At 38.7% G+C, this 27666-nt stretch overlaps 1 protein-coding gene and 1 long non-coding RNA gene across 3 annotated transcripts in view; one reads left to right on the forward strand and one right to left on the reverse strand.

Moving 5' to 3' along the window:
• Positions 1 to 425: 425 nt before the first annotated feature.
• Positions 426 to 2497, reverse strand: LOC306801605. The gene is made up of 3 exons (XR_013774141.1): positions 2279 to 2497; positions 2138 to 2196; positions 426 to 586 (listed from the first exon to the last, which is right to left on the reverse strand). It is a non-coding gene; the product is annotated as an uncharacterized lncRNA (long non-coding RNA).
• Positions 2498 to 2804: 307 nt separating this feature from the next.
• Positions 2805 to 27666, forward strand: part of LRIG3 (leucine rich repeats and immunoglobulin like domains 3) — a 37670-nt gene continuing 12808 nt past the window's right edge. For both annotated transcript variants that reach the window (XM_079304570.1, XM_079304571.1), the window contains exons 1-8: positions 2805 to 3134; positions 10271 to 10342; positions 10609 to 10683; positions 23137 to 23271; positions 23928 to 24071; positions 25943 to 26086; positions 26407 to 26550; positions 26972 to 27115. In XM_079304570.1, the coding sequence (XP_079160696.1) occupies positions 2950 to 3134; positions 10271 to 10342; positions 10609 to 10683; positions 23137 to 23271; positions 23928 to 24071; positions 25943 to 26086; positions 26407 to 26550; positions 26972 to 27115 (1043 nt within the window). In that variant the 5' untranslated portion in view covers positions 2805 to 2949. The remainder of the gene's footprint in view (positions 3135 to 10270; positions 10343 to 10608; positions 10684 to 23136; positions 23272 to 23927; positions 24072 to 25942; positions 26087 to 26406; positions 26551 to 26971; positions 27116 to 27666) is intronic.

A 27666-nucleotide genomic window follows, 5' to 3' on the forward strand; every position in this document is an offset into this window, starting at 1 on the left:
TTGTGGAGAAAACTAAATTCGTGAGGCAAAGAGAGAGCTTGAGGGTCTAGTTTTACAAGAATCTTTCTCTCCATGCTTCACCCTCCTCAACATCACTGCCTCAGGCTGACCTGTATTCAGGCTGTCATGGAGAGGACCTGCCTTTGCATAACCATGAGTAAAGTCTTCCTTGTGCAGCTAATGGAAAACTGGATAAGAAAATTATTCCAACTCAGAATTAAGGAGTGTGTGGGGTATAATTTTTAAGGGGTTTCAGCCAAATCAATCCCCTAATCCTGGTGAATCCACAGTTACACTAATGCCAATGCCAAAGAATGGTCACCAGAAGTTCCTTGCTACATGTGGAGATAACAGTAGATGAATGGGAGACCTCTTATTTTGATATAAACTTACATTTAAGCTTAAAAGATATAGTCCAGCCAAACTTGTGAAGGAGGGGCTTTTATTTGCTTATGTACAATCACAGTGCACACTCAACTCAAAACCAATGATGAAGAGACCCCTGGAACTGAGGGTTGCCAGAGCTTGCAGGGCTCATATGAGGTGGAGCATCAGTCCCTGACACTTCTGAAGACAGCAAATCTCCCTGTGGGAAGAAAGACTTTCTGTCACGGACTTTCAAGTACACATACATATAAGTGTATATATAAGCATTGTAGGATTCATAATATTGATTATTTTGAGAAAAGAAGCTGCAAAGGTGAATGAACTAATTTTCTGAATTGATTTACCTTGCTTAACTTAAAACAGCTTCATATATTACTAGCACTAAATATGCATTAGGTTTTTCTAAGGACACAGTATTCCCTGACTGCATGAGTAGTTTTCAAAATTACAAAACCAAAAGTTCCTGCCCTTTTCATTTTTTCCCCCCCCTGCTTTTGTTTCTCAGATTCCCTCTTGTTCCATGGTTCACATATGCACCATATATATATTATTGACTGCTATGATAAATTAAATTCAAAATGTTTTGTTTCTAATTTTTCTTTTCCTTGGATGTTAAAACTGACAGTTTAACCACTAGTGAATCACCACCCTTACCAACACTCAAGATAAGAGAAGCTCACTTTTCCCAGACAAGTGAGGCCCTTTGCTGTGCACTCTGGGAAATATAATACAAAACTTAGTTATTTTTAATCTATTTTAATTTTTGTAGATTGTTCAGTAACTACCTGGAACAACATAAAGGTCCTTCTCTTGAAATTTTAATTACTTTGCAAAATTAGCAAGTATAACTTATATATATAAACATATATAAACACAGCATGTTCAAGTGTCTCTGTATCTGGGTGGTATGGAGTGAAACAATTGGACAGAACAAATGCTGGAACTTTCCCACTGACTTCCATAGATGCAGGTACAGAATAATGATGGATAGCTTCAGACATCCAAAATTAGCACTGTCCTGCTGTTTAGAACAGCTCAGTGTTTCACAGACTTTGTTGAGCTAATGTCACCCTAATGTTTTCCAAAGGAAGACTGGAAAAGGAACTGCAATACTGAATGCCAATGGTACCAGGACAGTCTTCATTCACTTGAAATAAAAAGCAGTAACTTGCAAAGACTTACAAGTAATGTCTATGCTATATTTTGTTCCTTTGCTTGTTTGCTTGCTTTTGCATGCAGCATTTGTTTCCCCACGGTAACTTCTTTAAGGAACAGCAGTGATCAATGGAGCACAAGCCGACAAAACATTGCACAGCTCTGCACACCCCATACGTCTAAAACAGTCATGTTCATAGTGGCACACGAATGTTTGCAGTTACTTAAGACTTGTCAGTCTGGCTTGCAAACTCATGACTCCTGCCTAAAAATGTAGTTTTGCTTCTTTTGCAAAAATCCCCGTATCATGAGATACACATGGAAACAATAAAAACCGGGACAAAGTTTCAGCCTTACAAATCTTGATACTAGAGCTGTCAAACTTCTGGAGGCTGCAGGTTCCCAGTGTGTAAGATGTCTGCCATGTCTCAGGTGTACATACAAAGGTGGGAGGGAAAGCAGATTCATGTGCAATTCGATGGCTGCTGCTGCAGATTAGGGGAGTGTGAAGCCTTCAGTAATTGAATCCGTTGCAGGGTCCAGGCTTACATATGGAACTTGAACAATAGGTATTTACTTAAATTACATCGATTACCTCAGAGATGTGGAATCTGTACGTTCTGCCCACCTCCCTGAACCTTTGGAGCCGGGATCCTGTGGGGAACATAATGGGTTTAATTACGGTGTCTGGACTAGCCGTGTAGGACCCGGAAGGCAGGAGTTAACCTCAGCTCACCTTTTACATGCCAGTGACCCCAGGCTGGGCTGGGAAGCCCTTGGGGCCTCTGGAGCAGCTTCTGGATTACCACGACACACGCTGCCTGGTGTGGTGGCAGAGGCAAGCCCCGCGCGGGCAGGGCCGCGGTGCCCGTGCCCTCTCACCTTGGCCCGCGCCTGCCGGGTGGCGCTCGGGGCGCACGGGGCCCGCTGCCCGCCCGCCCACGGAGAGGCCGAGGCCGGCAGCAGAACCCCACAGCAGCGAGGCCGGCCATGTGCCGCGGCCCGGGGCGGGGCGGGGGCCCGGGGCTGCCACCGTCGAGGCCCGGCAGCAGCGGGGCACGATGCCGGCCCCGCGGGGCCCGGCCCGGCTGTCACATGGCAGGGGAGGGGGCTGCGGCGGGGCGGGCCGTGCTCGGGCTCCCCCGGCCGCGCGGAGGCGGGCTGAGGTGGCGGAAAGTTTGCGGAGTGGCTGGCGGCGGTGGCGGCGCTGCGGTCCCCTCCCGCTTTCTTGTCTTTACTTTTTTCTACACCCCCCCATCTCCAATCGCCGTCCCCCCTTAGCGGCTGCCCCGGGGCATGAGCGGCAGCCGCCACCCGCGCTGAGAAGCAGGAGGTCGTGCCGCGCTCGGCTCCGTCAGTGGGGGAAACGCCGGGGACGGGAGCGCGGGCAGCGGCTCCGAGCCCGCCATGCTCCGCCGGCCCCGCACGGCGCCCGCCGTCCTCCCGGCGCTGCTCCTGCTGCCGCTGCTGCTGGGCCGCCCCGCCGCCGCCCGCTGCCCCGCGCCCTGCCGCTGCGCCGGGCACCTCGTCGCCTGCAGCCGCCTGGAGTTGAGCCGGCTGCCCGAGCGGCTGCCCCGGGGCGCGGTGCAGCTGTGAGTATCGGGGCGGTGGGCACCGTGGCGGGCCAGGGGCACCGGCCCGTGTCCGCCCGCCATCTTCTACTCGCGGGGCCGCGGGCGGGCGGGTCTGAGGGGAGCGCGGCTGTGGTGGCGATAGCGAGGTGCGGGTGCGGGCAGCGCTGGGGCCGCGGCCGAGCTGTCAGCGGGCGCGGCGAGGGCGCCGGCGGCCGCAGCGGGATCGCGTCCCTCGGGGCGGGCTGCGGCCGAACGCTGGTGGCGATAAGCGCCCCGCTGAAATGGGCCCGGGAGTGCTGCTCAGTGTCGGAGAGGACGAGGAAAAAGTTTTGTGAACTTTCTTGGACGACGTGCAGTAATCATCACGTTAACGCTGTTCGGTTTCCTTCGTATAGCCTTCTTTTCTAACTGGGTAGTTTCTGCGCTGGCGATGGTGCGGGCCCGCTCAGGGGCCGAGCTCAGGGCAGCGCGAATCCCCTAGTGCTACCTGGGGAAAAGTTACTTTCAGTGACAAACTTTTATAGCAAAAGCATAAATTAGGTCAGCCTTCTAAAAGCTTGAAAATGGCCGAGGGACTTCTCACATTTGTTTTTAATCGCTTGTCACTGCAAGATCTTCTGTATTAGTCGTATTAATTTTCTGTTACATTTTCAAAGTAGATCGAGATAAGGGCTTTAAAGTAAACAGGAAGACTTTCAATTAGTTGTGGCTAATTCTGTTCAATTGCCTCGTCTGGAGGTCATGCTGCTTTACTCATGAATGTGGATGGCTGTATTGACACCATATGGAACTGAACACAGGCATGGCTCTGGGAGTTGCATATTTCCAGGACTGGTATAGGAAAGTGTGAGGGAAAAGAAACTTTTTTTTTTGTTTTGTTTTGTTTTTTTTAAACTTACTTGATTATTTGACTGAAACATACTGATTTACTGCTGGATCTGCTTTACATTCAACAACTGGTTTTGCTTTCTATTATATTTCATCCCTCTAATTTTTTAACTGTTTCATTATATATCCACGTAAGTTTTTTTGACAAAAACCTAAGTATTTTGGATATAAGGTAAGCTTTATAGTTTAGTTTCTCGGCATACATCAGTGCTGTTGAAATTCAGACGCGGTAAATAAAAACACCAGGGGAAAATCACAGAACTTTTTTTAGAGTTGCTTTAAAAAGCATTTTTCATTAGCAGTAATCCAAATTTGTCTTTTCCACTTACACTCCCAAGAGACAATAAAACACATTGCAGGTTTTTTTTTTTTTTTTTGTTAGCACAAGGGGCATTTTTCTAATTAGAATTCCCTTGGTAGTGTAAATTGCCCTTATGTAAGTTCACATTCCTTTAAAAGTGTGAGAAAATAAGTTCCGCTTGTATAAATAAGCTTTGGTCTGTTGTAAGAAACCCTGCTGTGATTACTCATTGGACAGCTGTGTCACTTGCTTTTAAACTCACAGAAGTACATCTTTGTAGGTGTCACCAAACCATGTGGTCTGCCTCCTTTTGTGTAAATATTTCTTTTGTTTGTGACAAATGCCTTAGAAGTACCCAGCTCCTTTTTTCCTTCCACTCTTAATAACAGGGAAGAGTGTGGCATTGTCTGTTACCTCCAGCTACCCCAGTACCTGGACCTGGGGCTGTGCAATCTGATAATAAATGCGTTCAGCTTTATATACACAAAAAAGGTTTGACTGGATTATTGTTGCAACAAACTGTACTTTACAAATTGTAAAGGACTGTTTATGAATTTTATGGCTGTATGCCTGCCATGTTTTCCACGAAACTCTGTAGTGGGTATAAGCAAAGGCTCGTAGTTTAATTACAGGCTTTCCAGTCCTCTTGAGAAAACAACAGGTTTTTTTTACCACTTTCTCAACACTCAGGCAAGACCCCCAAGCAGGAGAGTGAAGGCTCTTCTGACTGAGGAGGTCTAGGCCCGTTTTTGGCTTTACACCTTCCTTTGCCCATCTGTAGTCGCCCATCTGGAGAGCAGGTTTTTGAAACTCCTGCTGCATTCTTTCATGCCTTCTTTTGTTCAGATTCCATGCTGAAATAAAATGAGAGTGACCTTAGAGTGGAAAAGAGGGGGGAAGAAAAATGAACCTGACTTGTTCCTGGTGGCAGGTGTGAGTCTTCCGCTTTGTATGGAAGCGGCTTCACAAAGTGAAGTGTAAACAGCCTATAATTGCCTATTTCACTGTGATTTGAGTAAAAAATAGCTTCTTCTATTACCTTGTCTTCATGAGAGATAACAATCTGCTGAAAACTGATAAACATTTATAATGGCTTTGTGTACAGATAGTTTTGAAGTTGGATTTCCATTTAGTTCCAGGATGTGTATCCTGATATTGTAAAAATGTGGCATTAGGGCTCGAGGTGGAGGAAGAGTGTGAGCATTGGCCAGCGTTCTCCATGTGTGCAAACTCCCACTGGCACTGCAGTACCCTTTGCCAGGTTCACTCAGGAATGCTGGAACTGTCGGTGGGGCAGGAGGGAAAGTCTGAAAAATGGTTTTCACTTGTGTTTGTATTACATCTCTAGTATTTACATTTTATAAATCCTCTAGTTCTCTACCAGAATTGCCAGAAAAAAAAGCTGTATAGTTTTCACAGCTGTTTTTCAATATTTTCCAGACTAAAGCTTGAACATAGCAAGCTGATTTATGAGTCACTTTGGATCAGTGTCTTAAAACAGTTACAGCCTGGCTTTTTGTTTTTCAGCTCTGCTGATTTCTGCTGAATTAGCAGCTCTATAGGCCCCAGTGGGACTGATTAAGGAACTGTTGCTGGATTTGCATTTTAAAATTTGACTTGGGGCTCAGGTTTCTTGAGTTCTCTAAGGAAGAAGATGATAATTGTAACTAAGTGTTGTAAATTAAGTTAGAGTCTAAAAGTTGTATCTAGAAAATGTGTGAAAAAGCACTTGCCTTCTCCCTCTATGCATTAGGCTTCCTTTCAGTTTTTAATCACACATTATTGTTCAGAGATAAGTTTCAGCTAATGCTGAGACTTGCGAGTTACAAAAGATGGTCATACAAACATAATGGAACATGGGAAATAGTTTCTTTCATAGAACAGGTTCTCAAAGGGTAAAACTATGGCATGCTTTCTCAAGTAGAGGCAATTCTACTTAAATGTGCAATCAATTCTATTAGAAATAGGTGAGGTGAAGAACAGGTATATATGCTTACTATTGCTGTAAAGGATTTCTTAATATGTTTCTGGTTTCTGACATTTCAGAGTGTGTTCTGTTCTATGACTTTTGAAATTCTAGTAGCAAAGGTAATCACAGAGGGAATTTTCTCCTCCCTTGCAATTTGGTTTTAACATACAAGGAAAATTTGGAAATGGAAAACACAGAGTAATAATGTTTGAACAATGTCAGTTCCATTTCTATGAAGGAGAAATAAAATTTAATTTTCCAACTTTTTCTCCATACTTGTTTTAGATATGTTGAGAAATGGATTGTAGTGAAATAAACTTGTAGCTTTGCAACTGGGATGATAGATTTTGGTATTTAAAAAAATTGTGTCAATCCCGTGCTTTGAGAAACTTCTACAGTCTTAAGCTTCACTTAGATTATTAGTAAAAGGCAAATATTTTAACTCTTAGTTCATTTCCAACCATTCTGATTGAACTTAAAATGTAACTTGGAAGGCTTTTTTTCCTGAATTTTGAAGTTTTCTATGCTGATAGTACTTAAGTAATGTTTAATAAAATATTTATAGTATGTATTTTATGCAACTATTGGTAGACAACCATACATATTGTATGAAACAGGCAATTCAGTATTGTCTGAGGGTTGGGCATTTTTTGTTGGTTTTTTGATTTAGGATTTTTTTTCCATCTTGTGTTGGGCAGCCTGCTGTAAGTAAACCAGGCATAAGAAATTTCTATGTATGTATTTTTTAAAGTAGGTGCTAGTTAGAAAATGTGAATGTATCTTTAGTGTTAAAAAACAAACACAAAAAAAAGTAGTTTGAAACCCAGTGTTAGTTACGCTCACGGTTGCCTTGATAGACTCCAGATGGATGTGAGCTTGAGCTATGAGTGAAAGTGTCTGGCTCCAGTGTGGTGATCATGCACAGCAGTGGTTGTAATTGCAGAATTTTTATAGTTTAAGGACTCTGCCAGATTTTTTTTTTTTTTTTTTTCTAAACATGTTATAACTCCAGCAGAACAAATCTACTCACGTCTGTTACTGTCTGGTAGGTCCTTTAAGCAAAAACGTCTTAAATAAACCTTTTGCAGAGTTTTTAGGTGAAATGAAAAAATGCAGGTTTTTAGCACTAATGTTGAAAACTCTTCGCTGAAACAATTACTGATTCCTAAGTCTTGTCTTAAGTGTGAACAGCAGTAACGTGTTAGGCACTAACAGCCATAACTTAACTGAATTTTGGCTGTTTATTTGCATAGTTCTTACAGTCCCTTCAGACTAAAGCCAAATATTGAATTAAGTTTAAGGGCAAAAACTGTCTGTGCCTTTAAGGACCAAGTTAGATTGCTGTCTAGATTTTTGTAGCAGTATAATTTTTCGGTGTTTACAGTTAAGAATGCAGTGTGAGAATTTCAAATCTGTGAAGCTAATGCCTTCAGATGTTAAACAAAGGGATTTTTTTCCAGTATATGGCCTGGGGAATGTTTTTTAAGATTTTTAAGCAGTGAAAGATGCAGTCCTCCAAATTTAGTGTAGTTAACCTAATATGCAGGAGAACTAAAAATCACAATAGTGAAACTAAAATTAGTAGGCTTTTGAAAATATTGACTCTATATTGGTTTTCCATTGTCAAGAGGCAAATCTGTAGGGATTTGGACATCTGAAAGAAGGCATATGTATATATGTGTGTGTGTGTATATATATATGTATGTATGTATGTATGTGTATTAGGTCCTTGAGGCCAGAGTTGAATCTCTCAAAATCCCCTTTGTCGCCACCTAAGTAGAGTGTGTTTCCCTCCTGTAGGTGGCTCTCCTCAGGCCCTCAGCCCCTGTATTTTGTTCTGGAAAATGCCATTTACACCTGCACCTCTCTATGTGCACTCTCCTGTGCAGCCCTGGCTTGGGAAACACAGCACATCTCTTTCCCTGCCTGTGGCCCTGAGCCTGACTGGTGCTGCAGTTCAGCCACCCACTGGGCCTGCTCCAGTAGGCTGGCTCAGAGCACACCTTACAGCTGAGTACTGGTGATACCCCTCATAGTACCCATATGTGCCTGGGATTATTTTTTATACTTTATTTTTATAGGTACTGGGGGCTTTTTTAACTGCCAACAGCATGAAGGGACAAAAGTGGCAGTGAAACTGTCCTAGCAATATTGACCAAATCACTTGGGAGAATCTAAAACAGTTCTACTACTCACATGTTCTGCTAAGGAAACCTAGGTGCCTGGTTGGGTTGCAACATTACACCTGTGTCTGAGGATGTGGAGTCATGGGTCCAGGGAAACCCTGAATTTTCAGGGCTTAGTCACAGAGCAGAATGCCTAGCACAGACCCTGAATTTGGCTTCATTTGAGCCAATTCTGGTCTGTGTGCAGCAGGGATATGCTTTTCATCAGCTTTCTTCACTTCTGGAACTGTGGATGGAGAATAGAACGTCCATGGCAGTCAGGCCTGTGTTTGGCATCCTCAGCATGGATGACTGTACTGAGTCATCTTACCTAGAAAAAGTGAGGAATCATGTCGTTTCCTCATAGATTCAACTTGAAATAACACTTCATGCCTGTGTGTCTTGATGAGGACCCCAGGTATTGTGGATGACTCTTCAGTGCTTAATTAGCATGGGGAAAAGTATCATGGAATGTGAGCAATTTTTTTCCAAAAGGGTGCTTTTTAAAGCACCGTTTACCTGATGCTGCAGCTGCTCACAGTTGAGGTATGCTGAATAATTTTTTTATATATCTGCATTACAAACACTCACTGGAGTGAATTTAAGGACTCATTAAAAATAATGTTGGTTTTGTTAGCTGGCTTGGATAAATGCTGTGTTCTAGCTTGGAACAAATACTTGCAGATGGCTGGATTGATGCTGGTGAGATGGTGATAATATGTAGTAGGTAAATAGAAAAGTGCTCGTTTTGGTGGGTGAGTGAGAAGGGGGAGGCTTTCAATAGATCTAGTAATGATTATAAGATGAGTTGTGAATCTGTACCACTTGTGCAGCCATTTAGAGATGTGCAGGTTTGAGTTCCAGTTCCAAAAGCAGTTAGCTTTTCTGTCTTTTACTTTACAGTCACTCTTATTTCTGTTACATTTTCAGTACTTCTGATGCTACAGCAAAAATTTCTTAGGACTCTTGCATGGAGTCAAGTGTTTGAGAGGGTAAAGATGGATGGCACTGTAAGGAAAAGTATTCCCTGTGGTCAAGAAGAAGATTTGCATTTTTAGTACCTTGCTTGTTTCGTAGCAAACTCTACAAAGGTGCTAACAATTGCTTAAAAACTGCATCAATATATACTGGGGATACAGCATGGCACAAGCTAAGTGTTAGAGGTACTTCTTCAAGTGTAATTAGGTAGGGTATTAATATCAGTAGTACACAGACATCTTAAAACTCAGAATTAGCCCTTGCCATGTCTGTTTTCTTCTGCTATTTCTTAAGATCTCCATTAAATTTGGTTATATGGGAATGGTGTCCTGAATTTTGTGAAAGCATGGAAATACAATTGTGATTTATGGGCAGTCCTCATTGTGTATTTGTGAGCTATTCATTGCTTTTGAGACATGGGTGAGAAGAGTGAAATATTGTGATTACCCAAGGAATGACTGTTGTTTTTTTAATTTTCCTTATTGAAGTAACCAAGATGTTGTTGTAGCCAAATCTTTTGTTGTGAGGAAATGTGGGAGAGAGGTTGTTGGTGTATCTAAGTCAAAATCTTAAGATGTTTTCTGCGGGTCCTATGCACATTCCAATGAATAGTTCTGTTCAGAGATAGTCAGAATTTCTTTGACACCTCTAGCAGTGATTAAGATATTTGCATTTGTATCTGTATATTTACACCTTGTATAAGCAAATGAGTTTCTATTACAATTTTACTACTATAAAAAATCTTTTTATGTACTTGGAAACAAATAAGAACGTAATTTGGATAGAAATTGTACTGCTTTACCTGATATTGTATGGCAAAACTGACAGGGTGTTTATTTTTGTAACCTCGTAGGGACTTAAGTCACAACAAATTATCTTCAATCAAGACTGGTATCTTGGATCACCTTCATAGTCTTCAGGAAGTGTAAGTTAATTTGTCTTAATTAAAAACCATACCAAAACATAAACCCCAACCAAAAATACCCAACCCATGTTTGTGCATGCTAATTGTGTAGTTATTTGTTCAAGTTGGTTGCTTGAACAACAGAGATGCTGTTCTGATATTCTACATTAAGGGTAACTGGAATTATTTTTTAATTTTGAGGTGACACAGTTCAGCAGTTTAGCAAATCCAGTGTATGTACTTCTGATTAACATCAAAGCTAACTCTCCCTTTTGTAATATTAATAGGAAGTTGAACAACAATGAACTGGAGATCATTCCAGATCTGGGACCAGTCTCGGCAAATATAACTCTTCTATCTTTGTAAGTAGATGTTACTTTTGTCCCTGGTTAGTGGAAGCAACTCTACAGGGCTCATGGAAATGTGTGCATTACAGAGATTAAAGTAAAATAATTGGAAATAGAGCTGCTTGTGGTTAGGAAGTTGATTATGTCCTATTATTTAGTAGTTTTTTAAAATGTATATAATTGAGCATAATCCTTGTAGTTTTTGTGCTTCCCAGGTACAAAGACTGCATTAGAATTAATTTATGTTGTGGTAGTGCCCAGAAGCCTTAGTCCTGTTGTGCTAGGCACTGTACAAGCATCCATAAATGTTACACAAACTTGTACAGTGCTGTCTTTAAAACAAGGCTTATACTCTGTCATTATGGATCTTGGCTGAAATCCTTATGTGTTAAGGCAGAATTCCATTAATTTCACTGGCCCATACAGGGAAATCCTCTTGGGATGCAGCTTCAGAACAATTATCTAGGTTAGAAAAAGTTTTGCCAATGTCTTGAAAAAAATTTTGAGTCCATTTTAATGTGTGGTGCATCTTTTTATGAGTGCAGTTAATACATAAAATTGTGACAGATGATTGTGTCCATGTTCATGAAAGAAATGAGTAGGTTACTTGGTGTTCATTTGTAATCTGAGTATAAACTTGTAAAAGCCATTGAGGGCCCAAAAAAAGTTGATTTTAAAGGAAATCTTATTCCTGATGTTTCAATGATAAATTAGTTGAATTTTTTCCTGTGATTTAGTTTCAATAAACCATTGAAGGAAGGTGTAGAAATCATACTGTCAGTTAGAAAAAAAAGAAAATACCTGGTTTTCATGTGTGGGATTTGCATTTTGTCAATGAGAATCTAAAGTGTCTGAAGCTGTTAATATGTAGCCCTCTGGCCAAATGCTGTCCTTGAATACAAATTGCAAGTTACCTTTCTTGAAGAATCCTGAAGGGTTAAAACAATACAATAAACTTAGCAAAGCTGTTCAGTTAATTAAATTGATCACTATTCAATTGCTTACATCTGGTGATTTATAGGGGTTTGTTTTTACTCTAGGCCTAGGTCAGCCAAGTCAGCTGGTGCAGCCGCTGTGTCTGGGCTGCTCTGTTTGAATAAGAACTGAGTGACATTTGATACCGATGTGGTTTCTTACAGATCAAAATCAGAAAAGAATGAAAGAAAAAGCAGATGGTGTCTGAAAAATAACTGTTGAATTTAAGCACATCTTTTATTTTGCAGTAGCATTGGCATTACTTTTACACTGGCATTCTGTAGTTGAAGGATCGAATTGATCTAAAGATTATATTTATCATACATATATATATATATATATATGCTACCAGCTTGCTAAGGTCCTTTTTAACACAAGGCTAGAAATATTAGCATAATAAAGTGGTTTATATCATCTTGCTTTACTTCTGAATTCCTAACATTTCTCCTACTCATGGAAACTCAACAAGTTTAGAGGAACCTAAAATCATTCTTGTACAGCTGTACAAAAGTTTTGGTATTCCTTTGAGAGGATAAATGATTATCAGTCACTGTTGAACTGTTTGTTTCATATCCTTAGGTCCCTGACTTGGGGCATTTACTCAGGTGGACAAACATGGAAAATTCTTTGTTAGATCTGTGCTATGCACTGTATATGCTAACACTTGAAATAAAAAAAAAAAGTATTTTTTAAAAGCTTTTATCACACTACTAATGCAGTTAAAGTTGCTCTGGTTGGGTGTTAGCTTGTTTTCATTCTAATTCTATGTGTGAATAAGGAGATTACTGAATGTAACTGTGCTACAGCTGAGACTTAATACCTATTCTACTACTACAGCAGAGGGTCCTGGAGTTTAATATGGCAGAAATAATTATTTTAATGTTTTGTGCTAACTTCAAATTTCCAGTAGTTAAGATAATTGTTCTATATGAAAATAGATGATGATCGAACATAAATTTAGAGTGGCATTGTATTGTTCAAAAATAAAACATCTTTTGCTCAGCTTTTCTTTAAAACATAGAGTAGAATCATAGAATGGTTTAAGTTGAAAAAGACCTTTAATATAATCAAGTCCTACCATTAACTCAGCACTGTCCAGGCCACCACTAAACTGCGCCATAGAAGCCACATAACACACATCTTGTAAATGCTTCCAGAGATGGTGGCCTAATCCCTTCCCATTGCCTGTTACAATGCTTCACAACCTCTACCATGATGAAATTATCAGTCTAAACTTTCCGTGGCACAACTTGAGGCTATTTTCTTTTTCCTATTGCTTCAGAGAAGAGCCCGACCCCCACCTCCTTCCAGGTAGTTTTGAGAGTGACAAGGTCTCCCCTGAGCCTCCTGTTCTTACAGGCTGAATGTTATTTAGGTAAAAATATTAAATTTAATTTTATAGAAAATAGTATAAATAAAGAGAAATATAGCATATACCTGTTTGGCATAAAAGTATATATAGTATTTTGGTAGCATAAATGGACAAATAATCTAATGATACTTCTTTTTTAGAAGTAAAAAAATACGTGCATTTGGTTTTTCTGTGGATGTTGTTTGAAGGGATTGAATCAAACTGACTTAATATATCTTAAGTCATGCAAAGAGAACACATATGGAGCAATTAGAATATAGGTTTTAGAGCCACTCTTCAGAGAAACATCTGATGACTTTCTCCAGGATTTTAAACTTGTGTGAAAAGGAGGTTGTGGAGCCTTTCCAAAGCAAACCACTGTTTCCATGCTGAGTCTTTGTTTTGATTTTCAAATAATAGTCAAAAAGAGGGTGGTGATAGCCTTGTGAACTTGATTTGATTACATTTCTTATGAGATACATACATATATATATATATATATGTTGGTTCATTACTGTCAGTTGAGAAGTCAGCTGTTTTTTTCCAAAGAATCTTCAAGGAATGCTTTAGAAGTGATACCCTCTTTTCTTGCCAATATCTTAATTATTGAAGAAGCTCTGTTACAAGATTTTTCCTTTCACTTGTTAAGAATTCTCATTGAGGTGGGAAGCCTTAGAATTTTACCTGTTCTGCAAGAATTTTCTTATGCTACAGAAGAAATGACACTGCTGGATGTCTCCATAATAGTGCAGGTATCCCCACACAGCCGTGTATGTCTGAATTCTTTGAAGAATATAAACAAGCATGGGTGGATTATCATGTTAGTCCAGTTTCCATTTCTGGAGCTACCTCATTTCTAGCTATCTAGTTGATACTTTATCTAAATAAGATATTTACATACTAATGAATTATTCAGGATAAACATACCCAGAGCAGGAGATGTTCACAATCTATGGTCTCAGTCTGTCTGTAACATGAAACAACAGTGCTAACATTCTGTTTTTACTGATGCCAGTTGAGGGTTGAGCATCTTTGGAATGAAAAGTATCAGGCACACCCCCTCACCACCGCCCTGGGAGATATGTCAGTGTGAAGGAGTGAGTATACCAGGATATTCAGGCACACTGTTATTACATGGATGGAGATTATCTATGATTTTATTCGTGTGATAAGTATGTATCTTGTTACAGGTCATAGGAGAGCTTGTGAGCCTCCTGGGAATCTGGATACTACTGTAAGCTACATGGGTGGTAGTTTGGGTTGTATCTGGTCAGAAGGCTTAGGTCAAGTCTCTGAAAATTAAATTTCAGGGTGTTCTTTTTGCACAGTCACCAAGCCCTTTTATATACCTTCTATGAGAAAAGGCATGAAGAGAGCAGTATGTTAAGGTAGGAAGAGGGAAATTTAGGTATTTGCCAGAGGTTGTTACCACAATAGCTCTAGCCAGGAGGTCAGGTCCCCCCTGTGCTAGCAGCTCTCCTTTTTGAGGAGAGTATTGGATTTAACAGCTGCTTACCACAGGTATATAATGTGCAGACACCACACATGTTAATGTAGGTGTATTTGTCTGTCTCTAGAAGTTTCCTACTTTGTGTTCCTGAAGTAAATGTAAAACCAGTGAAATTAATGGAGAATTGCTTTAAAGTGCTGTAGTAGAAAATTCTTTGTTCCATGGAGAAAAAACAATTTACTTTTTATTTTCCCAAGATAGGTGGATTGCTTTTTGTGTCAGGTACAAAAATGGGCACTAATAACACTCAACCCCCAACATGCCCTCATTCCAGGAGAGCACATGAAAGTTCTGAATATTGTTTCCATTCTAATGGCATTGTTTATCCAAGATGTACCTGTTCTGTCCTATTTATCCTAAAAGTCTGCCTGAACCAGTGATCTTGACACATGGGAAGAAAACCAATATTACCTTTTAGGTCTGTTGCAGTTGTAGTTGTGGACCTAGGGTAAAAATCCAGAAATAGATTGAAACCAAGTAGTGTAAGTACAATAGCCTTGTCTAGAAATGTTTAACTACCGACTACTATTTGTGTGGGATTTTTACTTTAAAATTCTTCCAAAAATGTTAACTACTTTCAATGTTACTAGTAATTTGTAAGGAAGAGACATTGCAAATTCAGCAAAGTTATATAAGATTTTGTTTAAGGATATACAGTTTAAATAAGAAACCCATGCTATTTTAATTTTACTTGCAGAATTAAAAAAAAATACGTAGTTGTAGACACTACCCAACATCATCAGTACATTTGAGTACTGAGGAAAATGGAAAGTTGCAGTGACTATGATGAGACAGAACAGCTTTGAGTACTATTCTGCTTCTCCAACTAGAATTTATTGTTCTTATCAAAACAGATGTGTAGAACTAATTTTGAAACTTCCATGTTTCTCATTGTCCACATCCAGGTTATGTTCCATAGTAATTCAGTTGCAGTCAGTAGGGACTAGAAAAGCTATACATGCCCAAGTGCATATAGTGAAAATCTAACATTAGACTAGTTTTAAAGAACTGAGTGTTTTAAATAAACTGGTAAATTTACATTTTATTGAATAGGAGATGTTTTATTTAAAGGCACTAAGCATATGGCATAGGTGATTCAAATTGTTGTATTGTAAGGAGTGATGCTAGTCTAGAACGCAAACAAATATTTGGTCTTAGTAAAACCAGAGAGGAAAGTGCAAAAGTCATGGTGTGGAAGTTAAAGGGTGTATGAATGATTCACAGTTCAGGAATGTTTTTCAAGTCTTACATTAATGTATGTTTTATATTAGGTTCCTGCTTTTTTTTTTTTGTTTTTTTTGTTTTTGTTTTAGAATGTGAAATCTTCTGTATATAAGAGACACAGTGAAAATATGACATGGTAGCGGTTTTTTGCTGCTGTGCTGGGGGAATCCTCCAACTCTGTCTGTACAGGAAGCCTTTAAGGCAGAGACCGTTCACTTTTAAGTTCTGAGATAGTTCAAAGTGCTGCCAAAATTGAAGCAGTTTTTTGAAATGTGACCATGTGTTTGTTAGATGATGAACAGAGTCCAAGAGTTACTTCTCTGATGGTTTTCTACAGCCTTTGGTTTGTAATGGCTTTCTGTCAATATGTGCTAAATTTAAATAAGCTGTCTTTGAAGATGTGTCTTGTATCCGGGATGTTTAAAATGGTAAATGAACAAGAAGTAACAGAAAAGGTCAGGAGACAAAAGCAGGACAAAAAAAACTGTAAAGTAGCCAGTCCTAGGTGACTGTACAGGTCACAAGTTTTCATAGTAAGAAAAACTATTTCGACTTTAAGTTTAGCTTTCTGATCAGCCACTACAAGATTAGCCTGATTCCTTATCTTACTTTATGCAGAAACGTAGTTACTGAAGAAAAGTGGCAATTAATCCCTTCTACTACTGAGAGGAATTTTTTGTTTTGTTTTGTTTTTTTTTAGTATTATGTGTCCCTTTCTGTTTAAATTGTGGATAAGTGTATTTATGTATGTTATATGATAATGGGCATCCCAGATCAGGCTTCAGATAGTCATATTGAGAAATAAAATTCAACTAATTGAAGCAAATGCTCAAATCACGAATTTTTCCCAGCTGACAGCTTGGAAATAAGAGTGATGATTTGCACTTTGTGGCAGTAACATAAGCCCCTGTGAAGGAAAGACAAGAAGGGTAGGTATGTGAAGTTTGCCTCTTTGTCATCTCACAGTGGTCTGGGAGCGAAAGCTGTGTATAAAATCCAGGAGAACACAGTCTCGGTATGCAGTTAGAAAGCTGCAGTCACAAGAAAGATGTTTAGATGAAACTCTGGAAAATGAAAGCTTACATTCAGTAGGAGTGGATGCCTTTCCCAGCTGTGCTTGCCAGAGAAAGTGGTATTGTTTGTTTATAAAGCTAGCATACTTACACTGGAGTCTGGATCCCCATATGAAAAAAGCATTGGTCAAATATTTTACATCTTTGTCATCTCTTCAGCTACCACTTTATTATGGGAAGGATTAAGATTTGGATGCTGCCTGGAAGAGTTTGTTTTGAAGGATTGAGAGAAAGGATAGAGGAATGCCAGACTGGGCTTTGGGCATAAGGCTACTTGGAGAATGTCCCAACACTGAGAGGTGGTAAACCATGTGTGACTTGGTCTGGAGTTGTGAGCAAAAAGCTAGAGTGAGGAACTTACTGGAATTAATTCTTGCAGTCTTGGACATTTGCTGTGGAGACTTAAGAGGAAGTAAATGAAAGAATTTGAAAAGGAATCTGACTTAGTCAGATTTAACAGACATGGAAACTCTATTTTTATGGCACCAATTTGGGCTGAATGATGGGAAGGAGAAGAAGTACATAGAAACCCAGAGTTTGTTGTATTAAAAATATAAGGAGTGAGAGCCTAGATTAATGCTTTTGCAATGAGAATGGAAAAGAATGCAAATTTTATGAACTATTTGCAGTGGATAAATCTGTCATGATTTTCTGATCATAGTGGTGAAAGAAAAGGTGAATTAAAAAGGATTGTAATGGACTACAAAAATAGAGAACACTGTTCTGATATGACAGAATTGAAGAGTGGTAGGAATTTTACGGAGGAGTAGGGCATATGATACAGAAGATGAAAAAGGTGAGAATGAAACTGAGAGGTCAGGTATAAGCGTTTGAATTATGTTTTAGTGAATTGGTGGTGGTGATTACAATAGAGCAATGAAATCACTTGTGCCTTGAGTGAAGAAGTGGATGGGACAACATTTTTCACCTTGCATTGATGATTGAAGTTAGGGGTACGTCTAGAAGGATGTGCAGTCTAAACTGCCTAGGCTGGTCTGCACCTTCTAAAAGGGAGAGTTGCTTTGCAACAATAAAGAATAGATGCTTTAATTGGGAACTCTATACATTACATTAGAAAGATGATTTATAATACTGGAGGGCACTATGCTGGTGTTATCTAGGTCATATTTAAAATTTTTCATGATTTTAGTATTAACTATCTGTCACATAGTTCACCAAGTGTGCAATGGGCTATTATTCCTGTTGTCAGCTCTTGAAAAAATAGTTATGTTTGCATTGCTTTTGTTCATAGTTATTAAAATAAAGGGATGAACTTACACATTCACTTGCCTATCACATGTTAAGTAACTTGTGATTATTTTGGAAAAGACAGAAAACTGAATTGGAAGCAGACATTAGGGTATTAAGAAGAGATTTTGGAAGGAAAACTTAATTAGTTGCATATTGGTACTATGACTGGAATCAGAAGAGAGTTGTTATGAAAGTATCATGTGTTTGAAAGTTTGGATTTGTCTCTTTCTTCTTTTTGATGATAAAAACATGTCTGATCACAGAGTTGTTTCAGGCTACATCTTTCCCCTTTCCCAGTTTATGTTTGATTTGAGAATCAATAAACCTTTGGTTTCAGGTTTTGGACAGGGTATCAGTAGCCTACAGAGTTCTGAGTTTTCATTTTCTGTGTTATGCCTGTATAGCATAAAAAACACAAAATATAAAAGCAGAGTCTTTCTGACATCTGGCTTGAAGGAGGAATGAGAGGCATGGATCCTGGAATGAAGGAGACCTTCAAAGAACAACTACTTGCCGCAAGGAAGGCAAGAAGCTCGTGTGTGAAAGAGGCATCAGACTTGTAAACCTACCAGTAGAACTGGAAGTGAGCCAGAATCTGGGCTCTATTTCAGCTGACTTTTGGAGAAAAACAGTTTCACTTGTAATATTTCTATGACTAACAGTTGCAAATATTAAAAAAACCCCAGACTTTCTTAATTCAGTCCAGTTGGGTGTCTTAATGGTGAGAAGAGCATGTAGTCCCATTCATATCAGAGGCTGCTTCTTTTGTAAGGGTGGTGTTGAGCTTAAAATTGCAATTTCAGTATTTAAATGATGTAATTATTCATTACAATATGGCTCAGTATTCAACCATGGAGAAATTGAAGAAAAAAATAACATTTTTGCTCTTCTTGAAGTAGTAGTTACTGAGGCTCTTCTCATAAGAGTTCCTTAGAGTTGTCCAGATTTTTCCTAAAAGCCACAAGATACATATCTTCCAGCACTTCCAATTACAGTCTTGATCCTTTGTATTTAGTATAGTTTGTTTTTTTCATTTGGCTTCAGTTTTCTTCCACACAGTATGTTTACATCATTGCTCCCAAAGGAATTTGGGAGGGGAGGTGGGAGAGTACAAGAAAGAATATGCCAGCTGTGTAAATATGATGTCAACTAGTGAGGGATGGGAAAACAGGTGAAAAACACAGAAAAAATTAAAAGGAGGTTGTGAGTTGTTGTAGCATGGTATGGAGACCACCCAGGCCATGCTCAGATGTGGACAGTCACATTGATTTTGCAAGTACTCTGATAGGGCTGCCTCCAGAAGAGCTCTAATCACGTCAGACTAGGCATCCAAGAATTTCCATGTGTCGGCCTCAACACTGGTCATAAAGATACATCTAAGTCCTAGCAGAAGGCTTTTTTTTTTTTTCCCTCTTTACATATTCTCTTGTTTTCCAGCAGGAGATTCCACTCTGGTTTAATTTGCTTGTTTGTGATTCAGATTATTCTGCCTCTCAAGGCTTAATTGAGTGACATGAGGTAGTGTATTAGTCCAGATATACACATGTGTTAAGATAGTTACTTTACATCTAACATTTACATAAAACTGGGTGCATGTGCTCTTCTCCAAAGTTGTTTTTCTGGGCAACTTTTATTTTACCAGGTTTCTCTACCTGCAGGCTCCTACACAAACTCCTAGTCGGGATAGTAGAGGGAGATCCAACTAAGAAGTTGGATCTGGAGATCTGGATATAGCTGGAAGAAGTGCAGGAGTGGGGTTTTTTTTGTGGTGAGATGTCTAAGAGAAACAAAAGATAGGACTTCAGGTCCTAATCTGTTCCTGGTTTGGATTTTCCACATTAATGTGTTACAGCTCATCAGAACCATGAAGCTTACATGGATATTTTTCTCAGGTAGAAAACACTTTATACTGAGGCTCTTTATTGAGAGACAGTGTGACTCTCTCAGATCTTTAAAAACTGAGAGGAGGGGGATGTTTCAGCATTTATATCTGAAAGGTGTTAACTTGATGCCAAACAAAAGGAATATAGAAGTTTCTGACCTGCTTTGTATTTGCCCAGAGTAAGGAAAGTACAAGTCATTATGTCAGATATTTGGTAACTGGTTATATAGAATGAGTTTTAAGATCAGGATTGAGAGGGCTGTTAGGAGATTTCTGGCTTCCTGATGCATTTAAAGTCATGAATGTTGAGAGAGAAAGCTAAGGTTTTCCATGCCAGTAATGAAAAACTGGTATTCTCTCTTAACCTGGTATTCACACAGGCTTATGTAAAAGTAATTTAATCAGGTTGTATGCGCTCATCATCATTGGTTTGTGGAGGTTTTTGCTGCAAGTCAGGGTAGGCACTTAAATTGCAAAAGGCACATTCAAAGTCATGTAGATATTTTTGGTGGGTTTATCTGCATTCCTTGGTGCTCCTGCTGCTTTAGCTGTAAAAGGAGAAGTTGTAAGGAAGCTGTAGCATGTTGCTGTTCCTTCCAAATGAAAAAATAGTTACCAAATTGCTGTAGGTACTTTTCTGGCAGAACTTGATGTGCTAGTTTTGTTGTTGCAGAGGATCTCTGTTTCTCTCATCTCTACTTGAAGGTCTGTGAAAAGGAACCAATGGGATGCATGCATCTCCTTTTGTCTGAACACAGCAATAGTGACATCTCACAAGAAAGATTTTCTTCTGGGTTTCATTATCCCCATCCTCCTTTCAGTGAAAAAACTTTCATGTCATTGTGTCCACATGCGTCTCTTTGGTTGTATCTTGACAATTAGGTTTGTCCGTCTTGACTAATTTTGATGGTGATTTGGCAGTTACAAGGAGGATGATACATCGTTTTTTGCAATTTGTTTAAGTGATGATTATGAAGAAAAATCAAATTCAAGTTAAACTTTCTCATATTAAATAAAGTTGGGTCTTAAAGTAGAAATGTTTTGATATCTTCAATGCTGAATAATCATTCAGGTGTGAATTAATATAATTATATTCTTTTGAAGAGAAACTGGACAAGGTTGTTGGAGCAATAGCGAGTGAACCGTTCAGCTATTTTGCAACTGAGTCACTTATATTATTAATATGATTAAGCAGGAAGGTGCAGTAAGGGCTGGTTTGATTTTGATTGTGAGATGGACTAGGACTATGATATGTAGTGCAGTGTCAGTAAGCAAAAGAAGTTGCTCATTAGTCCTCAATATGGCCTTACCATCTCCAAAAAATAAAAATGTTCCTGAAACAAACAAACTGCGGGTTTTTTGTTTGGTTGTTTTTGTTGTAACCTGGTCTGTGTCAGGTAATTTGCCAGTTGGTTTAAGTGCTACTCTGAAGAAAGTATAAGGGTTTTATTCGGTTCCATTAGGTCCAACTAAAGTTTGTAATACAGGGGCTATTATCCTGCCAGTTGTAAGGAATTTCTGTTTTATGGAGCAGTGCTGACACAAAGACAGTACTGTGCAAGCCGTCTTATAACTGAACACTTTCACACTGCAATTTAGGAGGCGTGCAGTTCAGGAAATTGCTGGCTTCTGCTGGAGCACACTTTTACTGCAAGGAAAATTTTATTCATCACTCAAGTAATTGGCAGTTTTAATACCTTGTTAGTAATTACCTTGTAAACAAACTAATGCATAAAGGCAAGGCTCTGTGACCTGTTATCTAACTCACATTCTTATTTGGCTGGTGGAACTGACACATGGTGGTGGTGTTTGTTGTTTTTTATTAAAGTAATTTGTTTCCATTTATTATAAATACTTTCAGCTAAGAGTTAAAAAATGCAGTGTACCTCTACCAGACAGCCTAAGGAATGAAATGTGATACAAGCTCAGCATTGGAGGATCACTTACCCATTCCCATATGTGGTCAGAAAGCTCATTAATCTCACTTCTGGTTCAGTTTGAGTTAGGACTTTTTGTCTTGAGTGGTAGTTCCCCCATACCCCTTGAATACAGGAGAGTTGTCCATGCTACCCTAATGTGTGGCTTGCTGTTTGATCCAGAGCAAGTATTTCCAGTAAACACTCTCCAGAATTCATATTCTTGTTGATAGTTTTACTAAAATTGCATTTGCCTGCAGTCTCTAGGATCTGGAGAAAGCTCTTAAATTTTGGTAAATATCAGACAAGGTATAGAATGTACCACTGACTTGAACTTACAAGGTAACAAGAATCATTTCAGGTTACCTTTGTTTAATTGGTCATGATCTACTTTCACCTACGTACCAGTAGCCCTCAGCAACAATGTTGCTGATATGTGTGTGATTCTGTACATTATGCAGCTGAGATGGAAAAACTGGTAGGTTGCTGGGTATGAACATGAAATAGGGTACTGGAAAAAATTTATATGTGAAAGTAAAGGAAGGGGTGTTCCTTAAGGCAGACTACAATACCTGCATGCTCAGATTGTTGCATGCTTTTTGTTGTGGAATTAAGTGTGATGCTGAGCTGAAGATTGGGCAGGCATGAAGTTCAAAACTCCTGTAATGACCTCTAATATGCAGAATTTTTGTTCTTTGCCAACTCATTGGAAAAATCTGTAGGTTGGAATACTAGGTCTAATTCCACAGTTAAAGATCAGGACGCTGCACTGTCAACCATATTTTATAATCTAGCTCAGTGCTTTTTTTCTGGAAATTCAGTTGGACTTCCATGCCAGGGGAATTTTCAAAAAACCCCAAAAACTGTGTTTAGCTACTATGATATTAATTTGCTTAAAAGAGAAAACAGCTCTAACCTTATTTCATTGCAATACTGTGACATACTGTTCCATGCAAGTACCAGATATTTCTACTGTTCAGAAATAGGTGATTATAGAGTTTTGAATCTCTTTTTAAAACCACGAATTGCAGTAATTTCATTATATTGCATTTTTTTCATAGTTTCCTGGAATTATATTTTAAAAACTATTAATGAAAATTTATTTAGACTATTCCAGTTTGTGATTTCGGATTAATGTTATGCATAGACAACATACTTTATTACTTTTCTGTAACTCAGAATTATTTTCAAGTAGAGGAATTAAAAACAAACATTTGCCAGTTGTGTAGTTAAGGTGTGTTTACTCTGGAAATGACAGTCTTTTGCCTACTGCCCTTAAATTTCAGAACAAGTAACAAGATTGCCAACATTTTATCTGAACATTTGAAGCCATTTCAGAGGCTAGAAACTTTGGACTTGAGCAACAACAATATATCAGAGCTAAAAATTTCATCATTTCCATCATTGCAACTCAAGTATCTGTAAGTAAAAATTACTACTTTTTTTTTTTTTTTTCCTGGTTACTTTCAAAAATCTTCTTGGATAATTTAGATTGGCAGCAGTTCATTAAGATTTAGTAGCTTAATACTACATTCTTTTAATTGGAATGACATTAAGTATTCCTACTTTCACCTGTCTAGTTTAACATAAGCTGCTAACTTGAACATATGAGTTGTTAGGATGAGATGTTTTAATTCATCAAAAAAAATGGAAGGCCATTATCTTGAGATGAAACAAATGTGTCTCTTGAGAAATAATTAGGTGATAAAAGGAATTTAAGTTCCCCATGGATAGGCTAGTTTGTATTTATATTTTATATAAAAAAAATTTGACAGACTTCTTGTGAATACACTTTAATTCTTATTCAGGAATATTGCAATGCATGTATACTGGCTGACAAAAAAAGTAGCAGGATTGCCACATATTTTCTTCCATTATCACACTCTGGCAGAGTAGAGTGAAATGGTGGTGGTGAAATACTGTTTGACTATAGAATAAGCTGTCAGGAGCTCTAATTATTATGAAAAAATTCCATTTATAAATGACTAAGCACCACAGGAGGTTTGTGTTTCACTAGTTGGTGTTAAGAATTTATTAAATAACTGTAAATTTAACCTTCAAGACATTGTTTCAACAGGTATATTAACAGTAATCGAATAACCTCTATGGAGCCTGGTACCTTTGACAATTTGTCTACCACACTTCAAGTATTGAAACTGAACAGGAACAAAATTTCAGCAATTCCTCAAAAGATGTTTAAACTGTCCCATCTGCAGCACCTGTAAGTGTAACCTACAATTGACTAATTGTTTTCAGATTTTCCAAAGCACTGGCAGTGCTTGAACTTTAGCCTTTAATTTAACCAGAGGCAGAGTGAGACAGACAGAGAAAACATTACTACAGCCCTTACTAACTGCAGCGTTGTACTGAACAAAACTAGTCTTATATGTTGGTGAGATGTGAACAGTCTTTGTGTTTAAAATTTTGTTTGCCTATTAAAAGCTAAAAAAAAATAGGCTGGAAAAGGGGTAGTAGCAGTATTTCTGTAAAAATGCATCAGGAAAATAGTAAGTAAGCTTTACATAGTTCACTGCAGCAGTCATTTACTTTGTGCTTTCACAGTGAAATGAAGGAAATTAATTTGCTTTCAGATGGCATGACAATAAGCAATATGCTTGAATAAATAGACTTTCAGCTTGACTGATACAGTCCTGTCCATAAATGTTTTACTGAATAAATGATAAAGTTATATGAAAGAGACTGTGGGGGTTTTTATAATTGGAAAACTTAGAAAGTGCAGAAAATGGACAAGAGAAGGGGTTGCATTTTGTCAGATCCTGGATCATTACTTTACACATCAGATAATCAGGAGTTAAAAATGACAAAATCTCTTAGGTTAGCCTTAAAAGTGATAGGCTATAAGAACACTGAAGGACCAGGGCACTTGATGCTTCTGGAGAGAGGGATTGTGTTTCTTCTGTATACTAGTGCTGGAACAGTTTAACTCGGACCTCAGGAGAAGAGAGTGAGAACAGTCCTGCAAAACTTAGGATTTGATAATGATCTTGGTAGACTTTCTGGTCTTCTGATTCACGTTAAATTTTGCATGTTGGTTCTATTCTTGCCTAAAAATGTTTCATTTGTTCATAGTCAATATGCTGACCGAGTTATGTTAGGTAGCTTATCTGCAAGGAAGGCCAAAAATTTGTGTTATTACATGAAGGTATTCTGAGAAGGAGGAAGAACTAAAAAGAATATTACTGAATATTCTTCACTTTTTATTCATATTTAAATACAGGATGAAAAGTAGGGTTCTCCCTCAGGTCTGTTATCAGGTAGATTTTGTGTCAGTGCCACAAAGGATAGGTGAATTCTTACAGGGCTATGTCTCTGAAAAATAATGATGTTATAACTATAGGGAATGGATTATTTAGATCTTCACTTTGCACAAAGAAATAAGTTTTGAAAGGAGAGATTTTTCCTAATTTGGTAGACCTAAGACTTCCTTGAAGGGGCAGATGATCACTACCTTCTAGTGGTGTTGTCTAATCCTGTCACTGCATCTTGCCCTCCAGGTAGTTATGCCCTACATCTCCCTCACAGGATACATACTGCTCCCAGTTTCTGACCTGCACAGGGTGAGTGTAGAAGTGTCAGAAGGGCAAGTGCCAAGACCACTTAAGAAAGAGGGAAACGTGTAGCTGATTGTGGAGGAGGGAGAGATGTAATGAGTGCTTGGCTACAGAAACAGAAAGAGATCACCCAGGATATTCAATTTTGTCTAGTTATCCCAATTAAAATTTTAACTTTTTCATGACTGTTTATTGATTGCCATTACAAACCAACCTTAAGTGGTAAACACCACTTTCAATTTTAAATTTGGAAACGGGATTAACCATAACATTCTAGGTCTACAGGGATTCTTTAAGTCTGAAAATCAAGGAACTGCCAGGTACTTATCCTCAGTATCAGAAAGGGAGAACATTATTAACATGGTTGAACATAATGTGTTACAGTAAAGCATTTGATTTTTATTACTTCTTGTCTTTGTTTCATGTGCCAGAAAAATAAAGTTGACTCCAGAGAGGGAAGAAAGGTTGTTGGCATGTAGGTAAAATTACTGTGCTGTAACCATAAATTCTATTGATGCAGGGAGCTGAATCGCAACAAAATCAGAAAAATAGATGGGCTCACTTTCCAAGGACTTCCTGCTTTAAAATCATTGAAGCTGCAGAGAAATGGAATTACGAGGCTCATGGATGGTGCTTTCTGGGGTTTGACCAACATGGAAGTCTTGTAAGTATCAAGCATTTGCTGTTAGGTTCTGCTGATAACATATGAGGTAGATTTGCACAAAATTAATAGCATTGCATGGTAAAAATTAAAATATAATTTAATTTAATTTTTGAATTAAATTGTTTTGTTGTGGTCTGAAAAGCAGTCAGTAGCGAATGTGTCGAGCAGCACATTTTAAATGCATGCATACAATTGGAGATTTAAATAGAGACTCCAGCTATCTAGGCAGTGTTGTGAGGCCAGATGTGGACCTGTGGCATGGTATGCATGCTGCTGAGTTTTTGGATCTTATATCTTTTTCTGTTCATGGGTATTTGTAGGCAGCTGGACCATAACAACTTAACAGAGGTAACCAAAGGCTGGCTCTATGGCTTACTGATGCTGCAGCAACTACATCTCAGTCAAAATGCCATCAGTAGGATCAGTCCTGATGCCTGGGAATTTTGCCAAAAACTCAGTGAGCTGTGAGTACCTTTATTCTCTTCCAGTTTCAAAAGTCGGGTACATGCCAAAGCATGAGCTTCTTAGCACTGATCTGTGAATTTTTCCTAGCAAAGTTTCCAAGGTGACAACAGCTTTGCTGTATAAAACAGTTATATTTTGTTGAATGAATTTGAAGTTAACAGTGATTGCTGCATTTCACTCTAGCAGTTGTACTAAAACCATAACACAGTCATTTTCAAATGAGAGAAACTAATTCTGCAGTAATTAGTGAGTTGGAAACAATGCAAAATGCTGTGTGGTCAGAAGTGGTGTAGTGGGTTCTGTGGTAATCACAAGGGGAAAAATTGTGCTCCCCCCTGAAAATTCGTGTGAGTTGAACTAAGTTAAATAAGCACTTCAGCATGAACATTAAAATGCTTTTTTCTCTCCTTAAATTTGCAGAGATTTGACATTCAATCAATTAGCAAGGTTAGATGATTCAAGCTTCATTGGTTTAAGCGTGCTGGTTGGACTGTACATAGGAAACAACAAAGTAAATTACATTGCTGATTGTGCCTTCAAGGGACTTTCCAGTCTACAGATTTTGTAAGTTGACAAACTCAATTTGTAAGGTTGAAAACCTTAAGAAAAATCCTGAGAGAAAGGGAGGAATTCCTCTTTTGTTAAGGCTGTGCACAATGGATGGTGGTAATTGTGATACAAACTTCCAGTAGCATTATTGTAGGAGAGGTACAGCTCTGCTTGAAGGCAGCAAGCAGGGGCACTGCTACATGCAGTTTTAGGGATGTAGATGTTAGTTGTGTCTTAACTGCATAATTTTCCCTCGTAACAGGAATAAGAAAACTCATTGTCGTGACTGGACAACTGCTTTAAGTATTAAAACATGTTTTGAAATAGCATTTCTTAAAGGAAGGGAAACAACAAAGTAAACGAATCTAAATACATTCCTCTTCATTAAAACCTTCCCATTGCATACCACTGACCCATCTGTCAGCCATATGAGCAAAAGGATTGCCTTTCCCTCTAGGCCCTATTTTCAGGGGTTTTCTCACATACACTTAGGGCATCTAGGAAAGATGCAAATTAGAGGAGTGTACACTATGTTTCTTAAGATTATAGAGAGTTGGAGATCATAA

The sequence above is a fragment of the Erithacus rubecula genome (assembly GCF_903797595.1).
Source record: "Erithacus rubecula genome assembly, chromosome: 4".
Classification (NCBI taxonomy): Eukaryota; Metazoa; Chordata; class Aves; order Passeriformes; family Muscicapidae; genus Erithacus; species Erithacus rubecula.